Source organism: Ruditapes philippinarum, unplaced genomic scaffold, assembly GCF_026571515.1.
Source record: "Ruditapes philippinarum isolate M1 unplaced genomic scaffold, ASM2657151v2 ctg10246_1_1_1_1, whole genome shotgun sequence".
Taxonomy (NCBI): domain Eukaryota; kingdom Metazoa; phylum Mollusca; class Bivalvia; order Venerida; family Veneridae; genus Ruditapes; species Ruditapes philippinarum.
In genome coordinates, this window is record NW_026854910.1 from 4,310 (window position 1) to 31,840 (window position 27,531).

General features: G+C 31.5%; 1 protein-coding gene across 1 annotated transcript; it reads left to right on the plus strand.

Annotated features, from left to right (window-relative positions):
* Positions 1–27,531, plus strand: LOC132741499 (fasciclin-1-like). Its single transcript, XM_060729686.1, has 13 exons — positions 1–193; positions 3,756–3,865; positions 5,643–5,797; positions 12,809–12,968; positions 14,930–15,044; positions 16,532–16,676; positions 17,056–17,218; positions 18,077–18,191; positions 22,539–22,686; positions 23,266–23,428; positions 25,525–25,639; positions 26,478–26,625; positions 27,333–27,531. The coding sequence occupies exons 1-13, from the start codon at positions 28–30 to the stop codon at positions 27,514–27,516; spliced, it is 1,887 nt and encodes a 628-aa protein (XP_060585669.1). The 5' UTR covers positions 1–27; the 3' UTR covers positions 27,517–27,531.

Below are 27,531 nucleotides of genomic sequence, written 5' to 3' on the forward strand. Positions count from 1 at the left end.
CATTTGCTTATTTATTTTCAGTTTGCTATGCTCATCAGAGTCCACAATTTGACGCACTATTTTGAACGGCCAGGAATCACTGTGTTTGTCCCAGTGTCATCCGTCTACGAAAGATTTCTTGACGATGCCTATAAATATGGATACAACACATCGGACCCGACGACCATGAAGAACATGTTACTTTATCATATAGGTAATACATAGTTATGAATTATTTAATATCATAATACGCCATGAAATTGACGTATTTAGTTTTGTGTAGCAGTCAGTAAAGCATTATTATTAATTGTCGGTGATAAAAAATAGTCCCTTGCCCTTAGACACTAAGCATGGAGGGAAACCTATAGTCTTTTTAAACTTAGACCAGCTTATCTGGAAATTTACCATATGACTTCATCGGCGTCAGTGTGTCTTATACCGTTATAGAAATGACAAGCAAACTTTTTAACGATGTTGTGCTGTCAACGTTCAAAGTACATCGCTTCCTTTGAAATTGCCATTAGCCCAATTAACCCCAATGGTACTTTTTCTGCTGCAGTAACACTGACATTTTGCCTATTTCATCACAAATGATATGAAACGATTTATGAATGAGATATCATTTCCCATTAGAGACTATTTTTTCCTGTTAGCATATATAAATTACCATTTAAGGTTATGTACTTATATTCCTTCTCAGTCATTCGTGAACAGCAATAAACAAGTACAGCTACCTCAAACGTATTCGGTGAAAATATATACAGCCAAATTTCGAACTTGGAGGGTCTGTGCAAATTTGTTTGCAAATTAGTTCGAGAGATCGGTAGTTCGAGCCAACCGAGGTTGAACTTTTATTGTGCATTATATATCATATTTTGCGTAAGACATAGGCCTATGTAGATAATGCATTCTAGAATATATATATGTTTCCACTTCAACCGATTTCATTTTGTTACAGTCTGTAGAACATCATGTTAAGGGAGATATATAATGCATTCTAGAATAGTTTAACAATATCTACTGTCGTTTGTACAGATAGCCTTAATAGTTTAGGAGAGATAGCAAATGAATATTTTCAACTAACCTCTTTAATTTTAATTTTGTTACCACCTGATCTGTCGATTTCACATTATTAAACAACTTAAAGAACTATATTGTTATACAACGTACATAGTATACTGATAGCATACTGATTTACACTATTCAACATCATCCGGTGTTAAGAAAAGTGTCTGTATCTGTTAAGTTCGAGTCTTGGGGTTGGACGCTGAGATGGTCGATTAATAGTGTCTTTATTCCTCATAATCTTACGTTTGGATGAATGGTCTTAAAGACATGATATAAAAAATAAACAAAAAGATAAAGATTTTTAAAATAAACGAGTAAATAACTTTTAAGTGTTAATTTAAGACATTAAATGAATTATTTCCATATTCGTACTGAGCAATATATACATGTAAACAATATGTCTGCTAGTTTCCTTTCTTTCGTATAGTTTTATTTTAATTTTTAATGTTTAATTAATTATACGTTACTATTTCCATTCACTAACGTGTGATATATTGTCGAAACTCATTTCAACTTTAACAATGGAAACAAATATTAATTATGTGACAATTAAATATTTCAAATATGATTTGTAACTACTTTATTAACAGATGATTATCAGCTTAGACTTTCTGAATTTAAACTAGTAACATCGTTTGTCATATCAGAGGCATTTATCTTAATAATACCTCAGACATTTGCAGTCGATCGTTAGTGCAATTAAGTTGGTACTGATAATATATTCCCCATCTTTATGTAAATTCTAAATACGATGTTAACCATTTCAGATCGATACATAATTGCTTTTGATAAAATTAGTCTGTCGATAAATATTTCAGTTTGTTTTTAATTTGACCAGTTTTATTGAAATGAAAGAAGTTATTGTAGTAACTAGACATTTTAAACCAAACAGCATGCCTCTTTTTTATAATGATAGAAAACTTTTTCTTATATGCATATCAGATTGGATTTTTATATTTGTACCAGTGCTAAACCAATGTAATCTTGCACCTAATATGTATGGCTTTAAAGTTGCATGCCTCCAGATGAGCCAAATTATTTCATTCTTGAGAAAATGTTTCAAGAAAAGTAAAAGGATTCACAAACTTCAAGTTATAATTTACATGAATTGCTATTTAGGACTGATTTTGCAGTATTCATCGCCATTTACCGCGATAATCTCAGAATTCTGACTAAAGCGAGCTTTTAAAGTGGATCGAGTATACAAACGCGCGGATAGAAATTACTATTTTCAGTTTGTAACTTTATTCAATATATCTGAAATACTAGGTTAAAAACATGATGTTTTTTTGTATTCTGAAGTGGTTTCTTTTTCTGTTACAGCATATATTTCGCTAACTTATCCCAAAAGAACACATATATTGAGATTCAATTATAAATTTAAAGTACTTCTAATTGAAGATGTTTCTCCAACATTTCTTTCCTTAAACAACATTAAATTGTAATTAAGAACTTCTTTATATTACATTAATATGTTTTTTTCAAAAAACAGACATTGTGTTGTATTCATTTTCGTATATTGCATATCACTTAATATCAAGAAAATGTTTTTAAGATTTAATATTCATTTATGAATATAACTAACCTAAATTGACGCTAATTTACTGTGAATCTGTACGCAATGTTATTAAATATGTAAAATTTATGAGAAGAATATCTATTTAATTTTTTCCTCTAGTGTTGTTTTTGATTTACTTTGTTAAAAACCAATAAAATATCAAATTTGTATGAAATTGATCAACTACAAATAATTGTGCGATGCAGACGAGCCGGGTGTTTTAATTTCCTTCCAGAGTTGTAAATTGTTCGTAATATGTGCGTTAAATGGCACGTTCGGCGTATTAATTCCATGCTAACCGATCTACTTTGTTGCGTTTTCGTTATAATTAACCAAATTTATACAATTCTAAATGGAAATACAGTATCATTACAAGGGAATACATTAGAGACGTCAAAAAACATATTTCAATTATTTTCGCATTATTTTCTCTTTTTATGCCCAGACACGGAAATTGACTAGCATCTTGTTAGGCGAAGAATATTTAGATGTATTTTAGATATATTTTAACCAAACATATATCTGTTTAGCTAAGAAAAATAAGTTAAAAGTAAAGCAATAATGGTAATCATCGAAATATTTAAACAATTTTCTCAGTTAATCTTGAAGGTATATAAGAACAGAACAGAACAGAAAATTTATTAAGACACAGTGCATCATCTACAATACATTATATTCACATATATTTAAATGCTGCATGAAAATTAAAAAAAAATCTGGATATCACATTTTACGTATACAATAGTTTCATGACAATAAACAAACAAACATGTAGTTATGAAAACTTGTGTATTTACTGTATACTTTTATAAATCGATAAGATTAATTATGATATTTTTGGAATCAAAACAAACCATTATAAGGACTGTGCATATTTATATCCCCTGACGTTGGTATTTGGAACGTTTTAGGTATGAGTGGATGAGAAGTTATGGGAATTTCAAAGCTAAGAAACCCTTTCCTGTAAGCTGATTTTTTTTAAGCTGCATACTTTTTTTTTCAGAGAAAACACGATTGATGACATGATTGAAACCAATAAGTAACGATCACCGTTATTCATGTATATTCATTGGAAAATGAACACAATTCGAAAATTTGTTTTGATTTGTCTCCATGAAGATTAAAACTTTGATTGTTATATTTGATACAGGTGACGGCATGACAAGTGCATCAGAAATGGAAAAATTTGAATCAACACGTACGTTACATCCTGACCATAGACGAGTTTTCTTCAACAATTTTAACTACGGTGACACAAAGGTATGACTCAATATTAGCAAATGATTTGTGTATATTGATATGATTATCTTAATCTTTTTATGCATGTATGAATGAATATACGAGAGATGATAAAAACATTAAACCCAGAATTAAAACATAAATATCTTATAATAATCATATACGGTGCACTATGAACGTTGTCACGTCATAAGCAGTGACGTCAAATGCACACTATTGTCTACATTATATTCTTTTAAAATTATTTGTCGCTGTACGCAATGAAAGGTCAATGTCTTATAATCCAAACGGGTTCTATACCAAGCTCCAGAAAATGTTGGACATGATCCATTTTGTGTCACACGCTTTGGTGTATTATAAAATTTCAACATGGGCTACACCGCTATGGCGTTTTCATGGTTATTTAAGGCGGCCTGATGTGGCACTGGATTCCATTAAATCTTTCTGTTTTCAATTAAATTGATGAAACATCAACCTTTACGCACGTATATATATAACACTTATGAAGACAACATGAAATTTATCAGAATTGAAAACAAATTCCTGGTAATTCTGGATCAACTCTCGCATACACGAATGGAGGAAAAACAAGAGCTTGACATATTAGCAATTATATTTGAACAGAAGGCACTTGTTTATCAAGTTTAATACCAGATAGAAAGTGTTTGGTATCAGCTTACTTGTCCACTTGTAATGTTATCTTAATGTTATACCAAACTTCAATGTTGTATCCACTACATATAAGAAGATTTACTAGTGCTTCATGTCACTTTTCAAACGATACCGCCTTGTTTACATATTACCCTTCAACGATGTAAATATTTATAACTTAACAGATTTCAAGCTTTCTAAAATGCCCAAACAAGTAGCAATTAAAGTATTATTTGATTAGGGTTAACCTCACGATGTTTTAAACCATACATTATATGCGAAACAAATTAGTGTATTTGTGTTGTTATGCGTATTTCACAATCAAAATTTTGCTTGAATGATATGCTCTGTACATTCCCGAAAAGAAACATTAAAACTTAATTTAATTAATTATAAAAGTATAAATTGTAAAGAAGATCAGGAACATAAAGATTAGATGTCTGTTTATGTAATTTCAAAAATCCTGCTTACTAATATAGCACCTACATGTATTTCGACTACTTTTTTGATGGTTAGACCTTTGCAAAAATATACTGCATCATTGATTTGAAATTGCGCTTTATCAGAAATGTCTATCATTGATCGGCATGTCAGCCGGAAATATTAATCAATGCTAATACACAAGATTGTATTTTAGCTTAACTTTTTAAAGAATATGTGTGCAAGCCGGTATCTCCAAAACTACTTCAGGAAATTCATCAACTGGGTTGAAACTTCACACACTTATTTAAGAGCATAATAGTGTCCAAGGTTCATAACTATCATGAATTTTGACAGAATTATGAACCTTTTTGTACTTTCGTTGTCGAGGGGTTAGAGTCGATGACTTCTGATCCAGTTACCTCTCTGGCGTGGGTTCGATCCCCGGGAGATGCTTTGGTAGTTTAGCACAAAGGAAGGTAGTCTAGTACTGTGTAACTCTCCAGGAACGATGGTTAGGAAACTACCCGCCTATATGACTGAAATACTTTTGGGAAAAGGCGTATAATTAAACAAACAAACAAACAAAACTTAGAAAAAATCTACATTATTTACACTAATTAGTTGCTATCAAGCACCGAGAATAGTCGAGCAAACTGTCCTACCGCCAGCTCTTGTTATACTTTGACATTTATACAGTTTGGTATTACTGTTTACATTTTTTCAGGTATTCACTGTCAATGGAGCATGGGTTATTGGGTCTGACATCCTAGCAAGTAATGGAGTGGTTCATGTAATAGACAGATTCCTTATTCCCATTCAGTCGAACAAAACAGTGGCGGAATACCTAGAACGACCTGATCTTCCACGCTATGCTTTCCAGTAAGAACTTAATTGGTTTCTTTTAGAAGTATTGTAAACAGAACTTGTGTAAGGTGTTTTAGTTAAAGGTGGTAAATCCACATTACGATTTGACCAGTGATAGTTTCCCGTTACATTATGTCTTGTAACTGGGTATATGTGCTGACACTTGCTTTGCCTCTGTGTCCCGTTTTGTTATTTGTCGAGAATGGTTGGTAACTCCTTTACCTTTCCCCTAAATGTCCACCCCTCCCTAGTCCACTGTTCACTCCATGGCCCCTACACCTTTACCTTTATCATTTTTCAATTAATCATTTACCTACGCTTATGCTTAATTGCCTTTTCTTTTCCCTGAATTTCTTTTCACTCGCCCTTTCCTATTTTGTTGCCTTAAACCTTTCTTCCTGCAATTCCCCATTTATTAATCAATTACCATTGTTTATATTTTTTCCTATGATTTTTCTTTTTAAATCGTTAATCATTTATTTTTATTAGTACGTTACCTCAATGTTCCGCCCTAGTGATTAATTGTACAGTGTTCCGCTGGGTACCTTACTTGTGAAGCTGGGCATTGTTCGGACTGCTTTTGGTGAATGTATCTCTCCGTTTTGATTATTCCGTTCATATCTGTTGTATATACCGATTACATTGGTACATTGTGTCACTTTCATATTGATCGATATGCATTTAGCTCTACAAATGTACAGATTCCTTAAATTTGTAAGTTAAGATTATAAGGTTTAAAATTCTGCCCAACACCAAAGCCCCATAATAGAATTCAACTGAAACAAGATGTTTTTGAATTTACAAGAAAACTCAGATTGAATGGATATTTTGCAGCAAAAGAGGAAAATAGTGAGGGAAATGAAAACAATAGTACCAATAATTATGACATTAACAGTAAGAAGAAAAACAACTCTACTTTTATTCCCCCTTCTGGCAGATATTCCAATCTTGATTTTTATATTGAAGCAATAACAAATGAAATTCTGTCAAACAGTAAACACAAAAAGTTATAAAACAAATTTATCACCAGAAGAGTTAAAAGCCTTGCAAAGCCTACAAAAAGATGAAAATATCATTATAAAAAAAGCTGATAGAAGTTCGGTTATTGTTGTTATGAACCGTACTGACTACATTAGAGAAGTTCACCGACAGCTTGAAAACGACCAATATTATAAGAAACTTGAAAATAATCCAACTGAACAATTTAAAAAAGAAATCTATGAGGAAAATTTATCAAATGGATAATATAAGTTACTCTATTAAAGAATCTTTGGTTCCTGATAGTGACAATAGAGTTCCAGCTTTTTATATTTTACCTAAAATCCATAAACAATTCAATTCTGATCTACCACTCGGTTACCCTGGAAGACCAATAGTATCTGGATGCGGTTTTCATTAACTGAAAACATATCATCGTATGTCGATAATATACTCAAACCACACATGGAATCATTACCCTCATATGTCAAGGATACTACAGATTTTATCAGAAAAATAACAAAACATAACAAATAGTTCAACAAAATCATTCTTAGTAACAATGGATGTATCATCTTTATATAGTAATATACCGCATAATGATGGAATCAAAGCATGTCAGTATTACCTTAATCAGAGAACAGGACAACAACATTCAGTTAAAGACATTTTACATCTTATTGAAATAGTGCTTACAAAAAACAACTTCCAGTTTGGTGATGATAACTATATACAAAATTTAGGAACAGCTATGGGAACTAAAATGGCACCATCTTATGCTTCATTATTTATGGGAAAAATTTGAAATGGACTTTTTAAATACATGTGAAAGAAAACCCTCAATATGGCTGCGATTTCTTGATGATATTTTTTTCATTTGGGACCATAGTGAAGAGGAGCTTATTACATTTTTTAATGAAATTAACAACTATCACAACACTATTAAATTTACTTATAACTACTCAAAAACAAATGCAACATTTCTAGACGTAAATTTGGAAAAGAAAGATAACTGTGAAATTGAAACTAGTGTCCATGAAAAAATAACAAATGCCCATCAATATATTGAATTTTCTTCATGCCATCCTTTGTCATGTAAAAAAGGTATTCCATTTAGCCAGGCTAAAACGATACAGACGAATTACATCAAATAACAACATATATGAAAAAGACTGTGACAAACTACGAGGTTATTTCCGTGCCAGAAACTATCCAGAAAATATCATTACAGACACAATTACCAGAGCATCAACTTTATCGAGGGAGGATACATTAAAATTAAAAGACAAATCAGAAGAACGTGAAAAATATTATCCCCTTTGTGTGTACATATAATCCATCTTTACCTAATATAGGTAAAATAATTAACCAATATTGGAACCTATTGAAATTTTCTCCAAATGAAAGTGTACGTAAATCATACAAATACAAACCAATTGTTGCTTATAAGAGACCGAGAAATTTACAAGACAAATTAGTTCATACTCATTTAAATGCCAAACTCATGGTTGGTTCAGTATCTAAATGCTGTCGACCTCGTTGTACTCATTGTAATAATATTGTTGAAAACTAATAATTTTTCAAGTACTACTATACCTAAAGAATTTGCTATAAAACGTGATTTTTCATGTATATCTTCAGATGTCATTTATCTTATAACTTGTAAAAAATGTAAAAAACAGTATGTTGGTCAAACTCAGCAAAAATGTAGTCAAAGAATGAATAGCCACAAATTTGATATTAAACACTTTCCTGACACTATTACCAATGTATCTGAACATTTAATTCTGAAGGGCATTCTATCAAAAGATTTTTTCATTTATGCCAATTGATAAAGTAAAGAATAATTGGCAAAGATTATTAAAAGAAACTTCATGGATGTATAAGCTAGGTACAATTATTCCTGATGGCATGAATTCCAAAATTCTTTATTAATTTTGTAGATTATAATTCTTCATTTTAATATATATATATTTTTTTTTTTTTTTTTATATATATAAAAAATTGTATTTTCTAATTTTTGCTTAATATGTCTTAAAACTAATTTCATGCCAATATGTAGTTTATGCGGGTTTTCTTATTTTACATTGCTTTTTACTGCATCTCCACCAGTGTTTTGTATCTTTTATAAAGATCCTACATATAGCATTAATACGCCAAATTATGTATTACATTTTGACGTTGTTGTCCTTGACGTCATATGACGTTGACGTCATTTCCTGTAAACAAAGTATACCTGATGAAGACTTTTGAGTCGAAACGTTGTATATTTTTCAAATAAAATAATTACATTTTTAAATTGAAACTGGAGTTGATTTCTATATTCAAACTTATATTATTACTACAACATAGAAGTCTCTAGCATCAATTGTGATCCTCCAGAATGGAAACCAAGGACATATTGACTAAAAAGATAGAAAAAATGGCTGACTTCCAGATGCGAAAATCAACTCATATGCGCTTCCTTGAGAACTGTATAGCAGAAAATGTTGTTCCAAATGGACTGAAGATAAAACTTCAAGTGCAAGTTGGTGAAAATGGTCGCCTGCAGAAAATTGTTGACAGAATTTTGTTAAAAACCTCAATGGAAATTACAAGACTTGTCTCTGAAGAACATTATCAACAATTACAAGAGTCAAAGCCAAAAATGATTGAACTTGAAAATGAACTTAGATCTAAACTAAACAACAATGGTGAAATGAATAGAATTTCGCAAGAAATATTCAACAAAACAGAATTAAAGAAGAACACTATTGTTGCAAATCAAAATAAGAAAATTAAGCAGCTGACTGACAAAAGAGACTGTTACATTATTGAAGAATCTGCACAAATTTCTACATCAAATCGCAATGATGAGAAAAGAAAAGACAAATTTCCAAGAATCAAAACAAAAAAAAAAAAAAGAGAGCAAAGAACAAATTATGAACATTCAAATAAAAATGCCAAAGAAGAGGTAAATGATAGAGACAACATTAAACCATTGGCACAAACAAATAACAAAAATGCAAAGCCAAAATCAATGCCATCAAATGTTTCAAAAAACGAGATATCCCCAGGCAGCATGAAGATGAAATACAGCGAAGCCGTGACAATGGGGAAACAACAATACAAGAAAATTCATGTACCACAAGAGAGCAACATACAACACCAGAATGGAAAAAACACATTACACCTAGAGAAAACTATTCAGGAACTGATCAAATGCCTACAGAATCTAAAAAGAACAGACGATTCATTCGAATCACAAACAAGAGAAAATGGAAGAAAAACAAGAAAATAAAGAAAGACATAGAAAGGGGTAAGAACACTGTAATAAATCTTTCTAATAAACAGCTCAATAACACTGAATACCGATTACTTGGAAAAGGTTTAAAATTCTGCCCAACACCAAAACCCCATAATAGAATTCAACTTAAACAAGATGTTTTTGAATTTACAAGAAAACTCAGATTGAATGAATATTTTGCAGCAAAAGAGGAAAATAGTGAGGGAAATGAAAACAATAGTACCAATAATTATGACATTAACAGTAAGAAGAAAAACAACTCTACTTTTATTCCCCCTTCTGGCAGAGATTCCAATCTTGATTTTTATATTGAAGCAATAACAAATGAAATTCTGTCAAACAGTAAACACAATAGTTATAAAACAAATTTATCACCAGAAGAGTTAAAAGCCTTGCAAAGCCTACAAAAAGATGAAAATATCATTATAAAAAAAGCTGATAAAAGTTCGGTTATTGTTGTTATGAACCGTACTGACTACATTAGAGAAGTTCACCGACAGCTTGAAAACGACCAATATTATAAGAAACTTGAAAATAATCCAACTGAACAATTTAAAAAAGAAATCTATGAGGAAATTTATCAAATGGATAATATAAGTTACTCTATTAAAGAATCTTTGGTTCCTGATAGTGACAATAGAGTTCCAGCTTTTTATATTTTACCTAAAATCCATAAACAATTCAATTCTGATCTACCACTCGGTTACCCTGGAAGACCAATAGTATCTGGATGCGGTTCATTAACTGAAAAGATATCATCGTATGTCGATAATATACTCAAACCACACATGGAATCATTACCCTCATATGTCAAGGATACTACAGATTTTATCAGAAAAATACAAAACATAACAAATAGTTCAACAAAATCATTCTTAGTAACAATGGATGTATCATCTTTATATAGTAATATACCGCATAATGATGGAATCAAAGCATGTCAGTATTACCTTAATCAGAGAACAGGACAACAACATTCAGTTAAAGACATTTTACATCTTATTGAAATAGTGCTTACAAAAAACAACTTCCAGTTTGGTGATGATAACTATATACAAAATTTAGGAACAGCTATGGGAACTAAAATGGCACCATCTTATGCTTCATTATTTATGGGAAAATTTGAAATGGACTTTTTAAATACATGTGAAAGAAAACCCTCAATATGGCTGCGATTTCTTGATGATATTTTTTTCATTTGGGACCATAGTGAAGAGGAGCTTATTACATTTTTTAATGAAATTAACAACTATCACAACACTATTAAATTTACTTATAACTACTCAAAAACAAATGCAACATTTCTAGACGTAAATTTGGAAAAGAAAGATAACTGTGAAATTGAAACTAGTGTCCATGAAAAAATAACAAATGCCCATCAATATATTGAATTTTCTTCATGCCATCCTTTGTCATGTAAAAAAGGTATTCCATTTAGCCAGGCTAAACGATACAGACGAATTACATCAAATAACAACATATATGAAAAAAGACTGTGACAAACTACGAGGTTATTTCCGTGCCAGAAACTATCCAGAAAATATCATTACAGACACAATTACCAGAGCATCAACTTTATCGAGGGAGGATACATTAAAATTAAAAGACAAATCAGAAGAACGTGAAAATATTATCCCCTTTGTGTGTACATATAATCCATCTTTACCTAATATAGGTAAAATAATTAACCAATATTGGAACCTATTGAAATTTTTCTCCAAATGAAAATGTACGTAAATTATACAAATACAAAATAAGAGACCGAGAAATTTACAAGACAATTTAGTTCATACTCATTTAAATGCCAAACTCATGGTTGGTTCAGTATCTAAATGCTGTCGACCTCGTTGTACTCATTGTAATAATATTGTTGAAACTAATAATTTTTCAAGTACTACTATACCTAAAGAATTTGCTATAAAACGTGATTTTTCATGTATATCTTCAGATGTCATTTATCTTATAACTTGTAAAAAATGTAAAAAACAGTATGTTGGTCAAACTCAGCAAAAATGTAGTCAAAGAATGAATAGCCACAAATTTGATATTAAACACTTTCCTGACACTATTACCAATGTATCTGAACATTTTAATTCTGAAGGGCATTCTATCAGAGATTTTTCATTTATGCCAATTGATAAAGTAAAGAATAATTGGCTAAGATTATTAAAAGAAACTTCATGGATGTATAAGCTAGGTACAAATATTCCTGATGGCATGAATTCCAAAATACTTTATTAGTTTTGTAGATTATAATTCTTCATTTTAATTTTTTTTTTTTTTTTTTTATATATATAAAAAATTGTATTTTCTAATTTTTGCTTAATATGACTTAAAACTAATTTCATGCCAATATGTAGTTTATGTGGGTTTTCTTATTTTACATTGCTTTTTACTGCATCTCCACCAGTGTTTTGTATCTTTTATAAAGATCCTACATAAAGCATTAATACGCCAAATTATGTATTACATTTTGACGTTGCTGTCCTTGACGTCATATGACGTTGACGTCATTTCCTGTAAACAAAGTATACCTGATGAAGACTTTTGAGTCGAAACGTTGTATATTTTTCAAATAGAATAATTACATTTTTAAATTGAAACTGGAGTTGATTTCTATATTCAAACTTAAGTTAAGATACAAATTGGTACGATTGTGTATATATGTTCAGAGCTACTGTAATTGTAATACTTGTATGACTACTTACTTTGTGCTCACCGCACAATGACAGTAGTGATAGTTTTAATATTTTCAATTTCAGGTCTATCAAAAACGCTTCTATCATTGACCCAGCTTTAAAAATGGCAACGAATTCCACGTCAAGTTCTTTTACAGTATTTGCACCTAATGACTCATTCATCACTGTTATGCCGTCCTATGGTCAAGATATACTCTTCAATGACACAAATCTTCTTAAAACTGTAAGTCTTTTATCTATCAACATTTTATATGTATTTAAATGTGTGAAATGTGTTTGACAATACTCTAATTTGTGCACTGTGGACAAATGTTAACATTTCTATTTTAATGCCGGTATCTGTCTTTGATCGTTTACAATTATTCAACTGATTATTTTATCATTAACTTTCAAAACAAAGGAAATATTTCAAAACAAGAGGGCCAAGATGGCCCTAGATCGCTCACCTGACCCGTCAAACTCATCCGAACAATTACCTAGACAAGCGTTCTGACCAAGTTTCATGACAGGTGTGTCAAAAATGTGACCACTAGTGTTAACAAGGATTATCCATATTTGAGCAGTGTGACCTAGTTTTTGACCCCAGGTGACCCATATTCGAGCTTGACATTCGAGCAATTACCTAGACAAGCACCCTGACCAAGTTTGATGATAATTGAGTCAAAAATGTGACACTAGAGTGTTCACAAGGTTTTTCTATTTTTAGCTCCTGTGACCTAGTTTTCCATCCGAGATAAATCATGTTCAAACTTATCCAAGCATCGACTAGACAAGCATTCTGACAAAGTTTTGATGATGATTGGGTCAAAAATGTGACCACTAGACTGTTCGCAAGGTTTTTCTATTTTTTAGCTCCTGTGACCTAGTTTTCCACCCGAGATGACCCATGTTTCGAACTCATCCAAACAATTGACTAAACAAGCATCCTGAACAAGGTTTCTTAATAATTGGATCAAAAATGTGACCACTAGAGTGTTCACAAGGTTTTTCTATTTATAGCTCCTGTGACCTAGTTTTTCATCGGAGATAAACCATGTGCAAACTCATCAATGCAATTATCTAAACAAGCATCCTGACAAAGTTTGATCATGATTAGGTAAAAAATGTGACCACTAGAGTGTTCAAAAGGTATTTCTTTTTTTAGCTCCTGTGACCTAGTTTTTCATCAGAGATGACTCATATTCAAACTCATCTGAGCAATTGACTAGACAAGCATCCACATTAAGTTTGATGATGATTGGGTAAACAATGTGACCACTAGAGTGTTCACAAGGTTTTTCTATTTATAGCTCCTGTGACCTAGTTTTTCATCAGAGATGACCCATATTCGAACTCATGTGCGCAATTATCTAAACAAGCATCCTGACAAAGTTTGATGATGATTGGGTCAGACATGTGACCACTAGAGTGTTCACAAGGTTTTTCTATTTATAGCTCCTGTGACCTAGTTTTTCATCAGAGATGACCCATGTTCGAACTCATCTAAGCAATTGACTAGACAAGCATTCTGACAAAGTTTGATGATGATTAGTTCAAAAATGTGACCACTAGAGTGTTCACAAGGTTTTTCTATTTATAGCTCCTGTGACCTAGATTTTCATCGGAGATGACCCATGTTCGAACTCATCAAAGCAATAATCTAAACAAGCATTCTGACAAAGGTTGATGATGATTGGGTCAACAATGTGACCACTAGAGTGTTCACAAGGTTTTTCTATTTTTAGCTCCTGTGACCTAGTTTTCCATCCGAAATGACCCAGTTTCGAACTCATCCGAGCAATTGACTAAACAAACACCCTGACAAAGTTTGATGATGATTGAGTCATAAGTGTGACCACTAGTGTGTTCACAAGCAATTGTGGACGTACGACGGACGACGGACATTCACCGATCCTAATAGCTCACCCTGAGCAAGCTCAGGTGAGCTAAAAACATAACATGTTGAAAACATATTTTTAGAATTACTCAAGGAAAATGAGTACATTAGTATCCGCCGTGAATGTAATACGGACTTTTAGACTGAATGTAAAACTTGTATTTATGTTAAAGAAAACGTGTATCAATCTGAAACTTATATATCTAAAACATTGTTAAGAGTTAAATATCTTTACCAATCATTTTTTGTTTCTTTGAATGTATGAACGTTCTAGTTCTATTTAAATATTTAAATATTTTATTATGAAGGTATTTTGGGCTCACGTGATCCAGAATGGTTTACTGTATATACCAAGAATTGGGGAGATACCCAACACCGCAGCAATGGCGGGAATTTTAAAGTTTGACAGAATTGGAACGGAAAGTAAGTTATTTCCCAGTTAAACTGAATCATCTTCCGTCCCTTGATGACCGAATATTTACCATATCCTTCAAATTTATTATTTGACTTAAAGTTCTGAGTTTTTACTACTGCTATCGTCTTTTTCTTCCAACAAGATCTTCAATATCCCTGTTGACTTGTCTCTTGTTTTGTTATATTTACAATCTGGTATTTTTTACATGTAAGTCGGGTCAAACTTACAATACAAAAAGTTATTAAACAATTGTATATATATTTTATAGACAAACAAAATAGTTCTAAGCTGATGTGTGCAGAAGAAATATTTGTTTTTATTTACAAAATATAGCCTTAAGTATCACTTGTTAGCATTCACTGACACTTCTTGACTTATTTTATTAAAGTTGAAAGAAACATCACTAATTCATCTACAGTTCAATATTATAAGAGAATATTTTGTAAGAGAAACTAATGCATACACCGTAAGATATAAACTTTAAAATCTTTCAATCCCCTTAGTGTTCTTAGAGTTGACAAGATTGGCATCATTTTAAACATTTACATTTCAAACTTTTCGCTATATTGGCACTTAAAATGTACCACACTGGATCTATATACGCGCAATCTGTCATCGAAATTGAATTAAAACTGTCTCGGTCGACTATTTAAGCGAAGTAGTGTTAAAGACGACTAAATAAATTATCCTCTAGAGTATTGGTGATGCCAGACGTTGCGATTACATCACTGCGTGTCTGATTTAAAATATTTAGTCATCTATAACCTGTCAATTATTGATCATTTTACCTACCGCGTTTACATATTAAGATGTATTTAGATAAAAATGTAAAAACATTAAAGAGTAAATATGTACGCTTTAACATCACACAAGCTTGATGAACGATAACTTGAATAAGACTGAGAAAACAGACTATAATTTCTGAAAATAGCTTTATTTGTAATAATTAATCTAAAACATGCATAATTCGTAGTATTTAATGTACATTTAATAGACAAACTTAAGTAGATTATCCGTTTAAAGAGCTGTTTGTTTGATTTGTTTGGTTGGTTTTACGGCGCACCAATACTGTACATGTCATATTGCGCCGAAACAGGAAAGATGATTCGGCTTACCTCAGGGGTTACAAACTTTAAAGTAACACCAGGGGTCAAAACCACCTCACCTGTTTGAGATACATAAACTCTGGTTATTCGAACCCATTTAGTCACCTCTTATGATTACGCATGGATAAAAGGTGGCTCCAATTCTAATAACTCAACCATTAAAGGCAACCCCTGAGTCACAAGATGTGAATGGTGTTGGGTTCGACTACTGAGGAGCCCCACAAAAGTTGTTAAAATGCTAATAGTAATCAACTGTTTGAAGCTTGTCCTAATGTGCCTGTCTTCTATTAGTAACCAGTGTGCATATTAATAACTAAGTATAAGATTAAGTCATATATTTATATAAATTAATGGATTTAATTACACTAACAACATGTTTTAACTTTCAGTTTATGTAACGAGTAATAAAGTTCGTGCTCGCATTATACAATCCAACATTCCAGTGAAGAATGGCGTCATTCACGTCATTGACGACCTCTTGTTTTACGTATACAGAAATATGAAACAGAAAATGGACGTTCTTGAAAATGTCAAGTAATTAGAACACTTTTCTAAACTTAACTTAGCAAATATCTTGTAGTGCACTTGTCCTTAAGTAAACTTTTAAAGTCGAAGTGAATATTATACTTAAAAGACCAAAAGCAATTTTGATAGTTGATATAAGTAACTAATTATAAAATTATTTGTATTTTATAAACGGATAGTTATAGGTAAGAAATCCTCTGCATTTTTATATTTTGAATTGGACAACAAATTTTATACAAACACGTAGAAATACTTGGCGGAAGTTTGACAAATATTGATACCATAGAACAATTTATAAACAATCTGGGCTACCTCTGTTTTTTATCAAAATTTACATAAAAATAATTTCCACTAAGTTTGTGTTTCCCCTTTGTATTTTTCCTTTCAGTTTTGTTAAAGCAAACTTATACAATGTAGAAAATGAGATCAGGGAAAGGTTTATAAACGCCAGCAAAAATATGACATTCTTTCTACCTACTGACGACGCTTTAGCCAAACTTCCAGAGGACAGGCAGTCCCAACTTGATACAAATATTACAAAATTATCAAAAGTAAGTACATGTAGCATGCTTGTGTCATTAGATAAATATAAAAGTATGTATATATCAATTAATTTATGCTATGAGTATTATCATGTTATCTTCTTAAACGTGTTCAAATGAAAATAAAATTTTATGTTTTATGTAGCGACTTAGTTTAAGTTTGCGAAAATAACTGTCCTATTTCAACATTTTCCTGACCATGAAGAAATGCGTTCAAATAAATAATATTAATAATAATGATAAGCTCTTATTCTTTGCCTTTACATTGAAAAAATGTACAATATGCGTTTTCCTTGTTTCTTTTCCCCAATACATGTTTATTTAGGTATAGATTTTCTAGACTAGTATTCTTTAACCATTGAGCATTAAACAAATTTCTAATGGTTTCATTTCGTAACACATAGATGTTATTGTTGAATGAGAGTTGAATATAATCCAATTACTCGTATGTACCGAGATATATAATTACTTTTACAGTACGTTAGAGTCCAATCTAGAAGATGTTTTAGTATCATAAGCTACAGATAAACTATAATTACCTAGCATAAAATGCCCGCCAATTATCTAATAGATCAATGCCATAATAATGAAAATGATTTACAGAACTAATGTTTATTGGACACATGCCCATTGCATGATTACGTTACTATAATTTGTTGATAGTTAATTTTACTGGCACAAATGTTATGAATAATACATTAAATGCAATGAATAATAAATTGAAGCAGAATGAATGTTTGTCTTTGTATGTCGTTTAGCATGCGCCATGAATATCGGCAATAAGATAATTGCAATTTTATTTCTTTACCATATAAATATTGCATTCTGGAGCGTTATTGTATTATTTACTGTATTTCTTCCTTATAGTTTTTCCGGGACCACCTGGTGGTATACACCCAGAGAGACCTTGACACATTCCAGGACGGAGAGACGTTCACCACAGCTGACGGAGAGTTACTGACAATGAGAAAAGTTCATAATAGTGAGAATAAAAGTGCATTATAACTTTATTTGTTACATATCGATGGCTCAGCGCAATACTGGTCTAAGTGACATTTTTACCAAAAATCACTTTTTTACATATTTTGATAATGTAAGGTCAAATACACATTCTGTGAAAATTTTAGGGTAATTTATGCTTTTTTGCCTTTTTTATTTACATTGAAAATAAAAGTCTATCTCAGGTAGTTCAATTTTGTCAGTGCAATATATGTCTAACTTGAGTTGGTCTCTTATTTCGATGTCTAATATATCACTTTTCCTCAAAAATGCTTGAGTTAGACCTTAAATGTTTCATTTCCAGGTACAGAATAATATGCATATCCCATTGAAATGTGTTATAAAGAATGTGAGAATTCATGAAAACACTAGAAATTATTTGCCTCTATCAGTGCTTTGTTTTAATCGCGAAATATTAGCCAATTGCATATAACTGTAAACGAAAAAAATTAATAATAAGTTAGTGTCACATTTATTTTGTCTTTGAAGTCATTACATCATACTCATACTGTATTATTTGATAACATGAAGTGCAGTTGAAACTATCATTTTTGTACAATTTAGTAAAAGACAGTGTATGTTTCTCATGCACACATTTAAAATGGAAAATAACACGTGTTACACTAGTGGATTCATAACCTCTGATCCCCTCTAAAAATTCTTTTTTTTTTAGTTTGACCTTAGATTTCCTAATTCTTAATTTTACACTTTTTCATATTTATATAATGTGTTCTGCTTAAGATGGTGTAAGGGGGTAGTTACTGTACATTGTTTCACTGCCAAATCAAACTAAGCCTGTAACACAATGAACGATTTCAGGGTTTTTTTTAGGGCGTTCTTGGGTTTTTATTTCTAAATTGATTATCTACTACTGTATCACTCTCTTTGATCAAATAAGTTATATACAAACTTTACACTATCAACTCAAACAATAAAATAACAACATAGTGTCAACATGTGCAAATCACACTCTTCACAATACAGTCAAATATCGTTATCTCGACATCGCTTTTCGCGATATTTCGTTATCTCAATGAAATTTTGAAAGTCCCGATTTAATTCCTTCTTTATCTATATTGGAAATATTTGTTTATCTCGATATTTTTATTTCAATATTTTCAGTATCTCGATGTAAAATTTCAGCCCCAACAGTTATCTTTCACACTATTATCCTTTGTTTAACAAATAGTTTTCGTTCATCTGTTCCCTTCAGACCTGTGAAAAACACAAACTGGACGATAATTGCTCAATAGCGCGTGTCATAATGATGAGTTTAGCTGTTTTTATAAAAGTAATCTATTTAGCGTGTTGATTGACTTGTGTCCAAAATGAGTGAATTTTAAGTTCTTTGTAAATATTCGAAAACTGTATCAATTCATTATTTAAATGCAAATGAAATAGTGAAAGTATAGAAACGCTATCGTTGCAATATTGTTTCACAACATCACCACAAAAATCAATCAGCAGTCGAACAATCTTGAGAAAGATCCGATAAATAACCAGGAAGGATATCCGGATAAACCACCCTGAAACAATGTTTTCACTATATTGGTGTATTACTGAGTAAACCTCACTATGTGTTTTTATCACAGACACCCGTATTTCCGCTGGTAAATATCCGCTAATGTTACTTTGTTAAATATTGATTAGGCCTATGAAAACAAGACATGGGGATATCATAGTTTATTTGACATAAGGTATGCACATGTCTTTAGTAAAAATCAATCTCTGCCTTATACAATCCCTAATATGTTTATCTCGACATTTCGTTATCTCAATACTTTTTGGACGGTCCCGATGACTTCGAGATAACAAGAGTTAACTGTACTTATATTATTGACACAATATCTTTCTGTCTGATGTGATATGTGCAGAAAAAATCAAAATATGCACACTTATATATTATAATGACCTTTTCAGTTCTTGTATTCTGATATTTTTTTTACATCACACAGCTCCATTGAATTTTCGAGAGTGCAATTGTCAAAAACTCTTTGACTTATGTGGCAGAAACAGCTATAAGTTGATAAAAATGTTTCATTTTAGATCTAAAAGCCATTAATTTTACCTATCAAATTTAATAATGAAATTAAAAATGTAATGGCTATCAACTGCTTTTGGTATAGTATCAGTGTCAATGAGAAAATTCAAACATTTATCCATTCTAATTGTTTAGTGCTAATCTAAGGTGTGCACATGGTGCTTCAGGTGTGTGCCTTGTCATATCTGAATGAGTAAGTGGTTGCAAGTGTTTTAAGCACATCTAACTTTAAAAAAATGATTCTGAATTATATCATGTGCTAACAATACTTTGTTCTATGAATCCCTGATAGTGGGTTGTACTGCCCTTCTTTTTTCTCTAAAATATGTTTGACAACTTCTTCTTATTGGTCAAAATTTAGAGGTAAAATGACTTTGATATATAAAATGAAACACTTTTCTTAAGATATGCACAGTTTTCAGCAAAACATGTCGTACGATTTGCACAATACACTTTCAAAATATATTCTAAACAGTTGAGAAAGTAAATACAAAAAGTTGTAATAAAAGCATGGTCGAACAGCGGTTTTCATTTTTGAAAATATTTGATATTTATAAATGATTATATCATCAGAAAAGACAACCGCATACATTAAATTCATTAAGATTTAACAATAACTGTAATATAGGAATTACAGCATTTAAGCACCAATGGTGGTAATGGTGTGCATTGAGAAAATAAAATGTGTCTTCTTTGTACAAATGTGAGTTATACAAAATGTACTTTCCCTGTTATCAAACTTTGATGATATCATGATATATACCTGGATCATCAGTCATCATTGTTCATGACTACTGTTCATAACACTATTATGAATCAAAACTGTTTGCATTTTGTTTAGAATTCAAATTTATTGCACAGATAATCTGCAAAAAATCTTAAGTAAATCTGAATCTCAAACAAATTGAAAAAGAGAAAGAAGTGTACTTTCATCTTAAGTCAGCCCGCATGATATATTAATAGAAAAATATTAAAGGGTTTAGTCTTTGTAAAGTTCTTCTACAGACTTGCAGAATATTTTAGACAATGTTTAAATTAATAAAACAATTTTGTTCAAAATTTAAAATTTCATTTATATCAAAATATTTAAGGTACAACAGGTCTAACTCAAATATTTGTACCATTTTTACCAAATTGCAAGAGGGAATTTGAGTCTAACTCAAGTTAGTCTTGTATTGCGCTCAGAATTTCAGCGCAATAAAGGTCTAACTCTCAAATACACAATTTGTAACATTTTAATAAAAAAATATATAAATGGCATTATTTCTTATTATAATTAATGATAACATAGCAAAATAAAGTTTTCTAATATAAGTATTTTTGAATAAAATCAGTTTTTTGTCTCTCCTGAACATTTTCAAAAATAGCAGTTAGACCAGTATTGCGCTGAGCCATCGATATATCCTTATCTAATCTCACTAAATTTGACAACTTAGGTCAAAGGTCAAGGTCACTATTACCTTAAAACTGAAAACAGTTTCCGGAGCATAACATTAGTTCAATTTGGCCCAAAGTGTTCAAACTTCATAGGATGATTGTTTATATTGGGTAGAAAACCCCTATTGATTTTGGGGTCACAAGGTCAAAGGTCAAGGTCACTATTACCTTAAAACCTCAAACAGTTTCCAGAACATAACTTAAGTTCCATTTGGCCCACAGTGTTCAAACTTCATTGGATGATTGTCTATATTGGGTAGAAGACCCCTATTGATTTTGGGGTCACAAGGTCAAAGGTCAAGGTCATTATTACTTTAAAACTGAAAACAGTTTCCATACCCTAACTTAAATTCCATTTGGCCCACAGTGTTCAAACTTCATGGGATGATTGTCTATATTGGGTAGAACACCCTTATTGATTTTGGGGTCACAAGGTCAAAGTTCAAGGTCACTATTACCTTAAACTGAAAACAGTTTCCGGAGCATAACTTAAGTTCCATTTGGCCCACAATATTTACACTTCATAAGAGGATTGCTATTTGAATGAAGTATTACTTCATTTAATTCCCATGTCTTACAAATGCTTCATCCTTACTAAAAAAAACACTTTCGGGCATATAATGCTCCGCCTAGCGGTGCTTTTTAAATATGGTTCATGGAATGATTTTCAACTTTGTAGCATTCATGTCACGTCACTTAACTGGTATCTTTTCTTTGTAAAACATTTGAAACATTGGAGCCTACGATAAATTTTGTACAAACGTTTTACTTTTAATCATTGTCATTTAATATTTTAATGAGAATAATTTGCTATAATTGAATATGTATTCTCTACTTTTTGTCTAATTTCAGATGTATATGTAGAAGGTGGTGGTGTGAGGGCGAAGCTAACCATTCCAAATCTAGGTTGTACAAATGGTGTAATACATCTTGTAAACAGTGTCCTGTTTCAACGAGACTTTACAATATGGGAAGCTATACTAGGCAACTCACAATTAAGGTAAAGTTTTTTTCACATTTCTTAACGCTTGTTATACTCATAACAAAAGGAATGCATTGGTGTGTTTGTTTCCCAGAAGGTTATACTATCTATTGGTTAATTATAAGAGATGTAAGATAATTACTGGCACGTCATTGTCGTTTTATAAATTATATGATACTGTGTAGTAACAGTGCAGATTAAACTTGTTATATGAGAAAATAGTAATGTCAGGTATTTAAAAGCATTTGTAAGCCTAAAAAAGCTATCATTTTCATTTTCTTTTATTTTGGTGACCTGTTTAATAAGACGGTTTTCTAATTGGTCACTAATTGGTACTACTGTTTTACTAGTTTTGCTACTTCTATAGCAAGTTATTTCACATCAGGCGCTATTCTCCTTAAGTGACAATTATCTCATATCCTCTAACTCCATTGTTACAACACATATAACCGGGTTTGCATTTTTGTACGGGAATAAAAAAATATTTTACAGACTTAATGTACCTTTTTGTAAATATTTAGATATATTCTCATTTTGTTGAAAGAATATCACGATAAATTTAACTCAAATTAGTGTACAAGTTTTTTTATCTTTCAGTCAAATGCGTGATATTGTAAACAGAAATGCGGATCTTTTGCGCACGTTACATTCTACGTCAAATGGACCAATGACAGCGTTCCTAATTAGTGACGCGGCTGTGAGTCATCTTAATCATGACGCTCAGATGTATCTGAAGACAAACACAGCACTTTTGTTACAGGTAATGATATGGAGGGTGATTTATGCCAAAATTACATCTTGCTTTCTTACGTTACATCGTGCTTTCTTACTTGTACATCGTGCTTTCTAACTTGTACATTATGCATGCTGACATATACATCTTGCATTCTGACTTTTACATATTGCTTTCTTACATGCACATTATGCTTTCTGCTGTGTGCGACTTGCTTAATTTTATGCTGATGTCATTTTTAACGATCAATTATTATTTATTTGTTGATCTGGTATATTAATTCAATAAATTAACCTGCAACTGTTTGTATTTGGGTCTATTTACTCAGCTTGAATCTCGAATGTCATAAGGTAGAATGCGCAAAGCCGAAAGCCGAATGCAGCAAGCATAATACAACGCGACATCTGGTGTAATAATATGTGACACCCAAATTATGCTAACAGGTGGCGCTACAGTTATATTCTCGGTAAAGTCCGTATTGCGGTTCGGATTCAGTTCACCAAGTTACGTCCCTTTGTTTTAAAATTTCCATTTGCACTCTTGTAGAAATTATACAAAAGGATTTAACCAATTTTTATATTTATTAATGAAACTCTGTAGGTCAAATTATATTTCCAGCTGACAATGACAAGTTGCATATTTCCAAATCAATGGTTTTAGAATTTATTTTTTTTCATCAACAAAATAATTATAAAATAGAACAGTTGTTCAACATTGTTCAAAGTGCTTGGGCCATAAAAAAACTTCTTATTAAAATATTTCATCCTCTTGAAAAGTTCTTAAATTTTGACATGGCTTATTTCCAATACCTGTGACCATGCACAACATTTTTAATGTGTTTTTATTAATTAGGACATTTTCTTGCCTATTTTCAAACACATTTTGTACACATGTTAGATTTTTTAAATTCAACTTGTCAAAAAAATGTCTTTTTTTCACTAAGTTGAAATTATTCACTGAGATGCTTTATGAATACGGCCCAGGTTCTTGTTCACAGTTTTCAAGAGGATGAAATTTTTAAATAAGAAGTTTTTTTTATGGCCCAAGCACTTTGAACAATGTTAAACAACTGAGTGTTCTATTTTATAATTATTTTGTTGATGAAAAAAAAAATTCTAAAACCATTGATTTGGAAATGTGCAACTTGTCATTGTCAGCTGGAAATATAATTTGACCTACAGAGTTTCATTAATAAATATAAAAATTGGTTAAATCGTTTTGTATATTTTCTCCATGAGTGCAAATGGAAATTTTAAAACAAAGGGACGTAACTTGGTAAACTGAATCCGAACCGCAATACGGACTTTACCGAGAATATAACTGTAGCGCCACCTGTTAGCATAATTTGGGTGTCACATATTATTACACCAGATGTCGCGTTGTATTATGCTTGCTGCATTCGGCTTTCGGCTATGCACATTCTACCTTATGACATTCGTCATTCAAGCTGAGTAAATATACCTAAATACAAACAGTTGCAGGTTAATTTATTAAATTAATATACCAGATCAACTAATGAATAATAATTGATCGTTAAATTACGACATCAAAATAATATTAAGCAAGACGCACACAGCAGAAAGCATAATGTGCATGTAAGAAAGCAATATGTAAAAGTCAGAATGCAAGATGTATATGTCAGAATGCATAATGTACAAGTTAGAAGGCACGATGTACAAGTAAGAAAGCACGATGTAACGTAAGAAAGCAAGATGTAATTTTGGCATAAATCACCCTCCCTATAATGAGAATAGTTTATACCTGTTGTGTTGCAACTAGTATCATTTCCCTGCAAAATATATTTGATTTCCATTCGATTTTGTGCTTTGAATATCAAGTAAAGTGGTTTGAAAATATATATTTTCCGCTGAGGCTTTTCCGGTCGTTATAGAATGATGTAAAACAACACGATAGAAATAAATCAAACATCTTAAAGAAAATAGGAACAATTTTCATACATAAATGATAACGAAAGTCTATAAAAATCATCCCAACAGTTTATATTACATTTAGTTATATCAAATACTTCTCCATGAAACCCGAGATTTTATTGAATTAAAACGATGTTGTCTCGTCTGCAATACATGTACGTTTATGACACAGAAATATGTGTATATTTTCAGGCTATTCGCGGTTCAATAGCCAACGGGGTAATCTTAAGTTCAACTCAAATATCTGACGAGCAAGATGTACCGACGCTGTCAGGTCGAACTATCACTTTATACAACACAAATCAAGGTAAGTAATTCAGAAAGTTGTATTTTTACCGAACAGTTCTTTCAGCCACTGCATGCGTCTGCATATGAGCCGCGTCACGACAAAACCAACATAATGGGTTTGCGAACAGCATGGATCCAGACCAGTCTGCGCATTCGCGCAGTCTGATCAAGATCCATGCTGTTCGCTTACCAACCCTATTACAAGTATAGAAACTAATAGCGAACAACATGTATCCTGATCAGACTGCGCGGATGCGCAGGCTGGTGTGGATCCATGCTGGTCGCAAACCCATTATGTTGGTTGTGTCATGACGCGGTTCATATATATTTTATTAAAATGCATGTGCCACATGACTCCCTAGCGTATATGCTGAACAATCCCCGTCAATGATGAAGTTTTATCTATTTCATGTCTGTCACCTACTTCAAAGATTTTACATAATGTATAAAATAGTCTGCAGTAACTTCCGTTCTAGACATCTGCCTGCTGAGAAGAGATCATGGTTTATAATAAATGTATACTTTATTTATTCCCCAGTCTATAGGAAGTTTCTACTTTATCATATACTGCTTTGGAAGAATGCCAACAAATATGAATATCTTTTGACATTGATTTAATCTTAAGTTGTTTTTTTTTCTTTCTTTTTTTGCAATTTACCAATTAACGCAAGCAACGTTCAAACTAACGTTTACTCGTACGTATGTAATTGGGACTTTGAACGTTATCGAATGATGAAGAAAAACAGAAACTGGCGTTAAGAATGAAAGCAAAAACACCTTTAAGGTAGTTCATGTTTCTGATTCATAATATATCTACATAAAGTATAAATTGTTTAAAAGTGATTCATTTATTTCAGGATTGTACGTTATTGGGAGTAAAATTCGAGCCAACGTTGTGATAGAGGATATTTGGTGTTCTAATGGGATACTTCATATAGTTGATAACATTGTTCATCTGCCTACCAGAAATATCATTGATGAAATGAGCGTCCATCCTACACTAAGGTATATTAGTTAAATCATTTTGTCAGTAACGATATTTTGTCAGTAACGTTATTTTTTTAGTTAAGTTATTTCGTATATAACGTTATTTTGTCAGTTATGTCATTTGTCAGTTTTGTTATTTTACATTAAGTATCAGTTATGATATTTTGGCAATCATGTTTTTTTAGCTAGTTACATTTTGTATTTTGTTAGTATTTTTAATTTATCAATTACATTATTTGGTCAGTTTCGTCATTTTACAGTTATATTATTATGTCATTTTTTTATTTTCCTTGATATTTCATTTTGTCAATTCAGTTACTTTACCAGGAATATTTCGTCAGTTACGTTATTTTGTACGTTACGTTATTTAGTAACGTTCTTTTGTCAGTGACGTTATTTTGTCATTAATTACAGTTTCATAATTATCTTAGTTACGTGTTCTTTTCAATTACAATAAGTGTTTAATTTATATCGCAAATATTATAAAATAAGTATAACGACTATCCGTTTGATTAATTTTGATTTAGAAAATAACCACCACATACAGGAATCTGAATATGTAATGTTTGCGGCAGATTGTTTTAAACTTTAAAAATAAACACCTCTGTTCATTTTAATATTTATTATTTTAACACACATGCTGGTGAATATTGTTAAGATGTTGTGATGATTTAATTCTCGTTAAAATATCTATTTTCGTAGCTTGCCTTTTGTCTCTTTTTCAGTGTTGTTTCTGGACTTATGGGCGCTTTCCCAAAATTACAAAGTGAATTGAAAGATGTATCTACGCATTATACTATGTTTGTCCCAAGTGACGACGCATTTACATATATGCCCACGCATAGAGCGAAAATACTGAGCGAAACTCAAGGCCTTTTGCAATCGGTTTGTACTATTACTAGTCAATAAAGCAAGCGGTTGTTA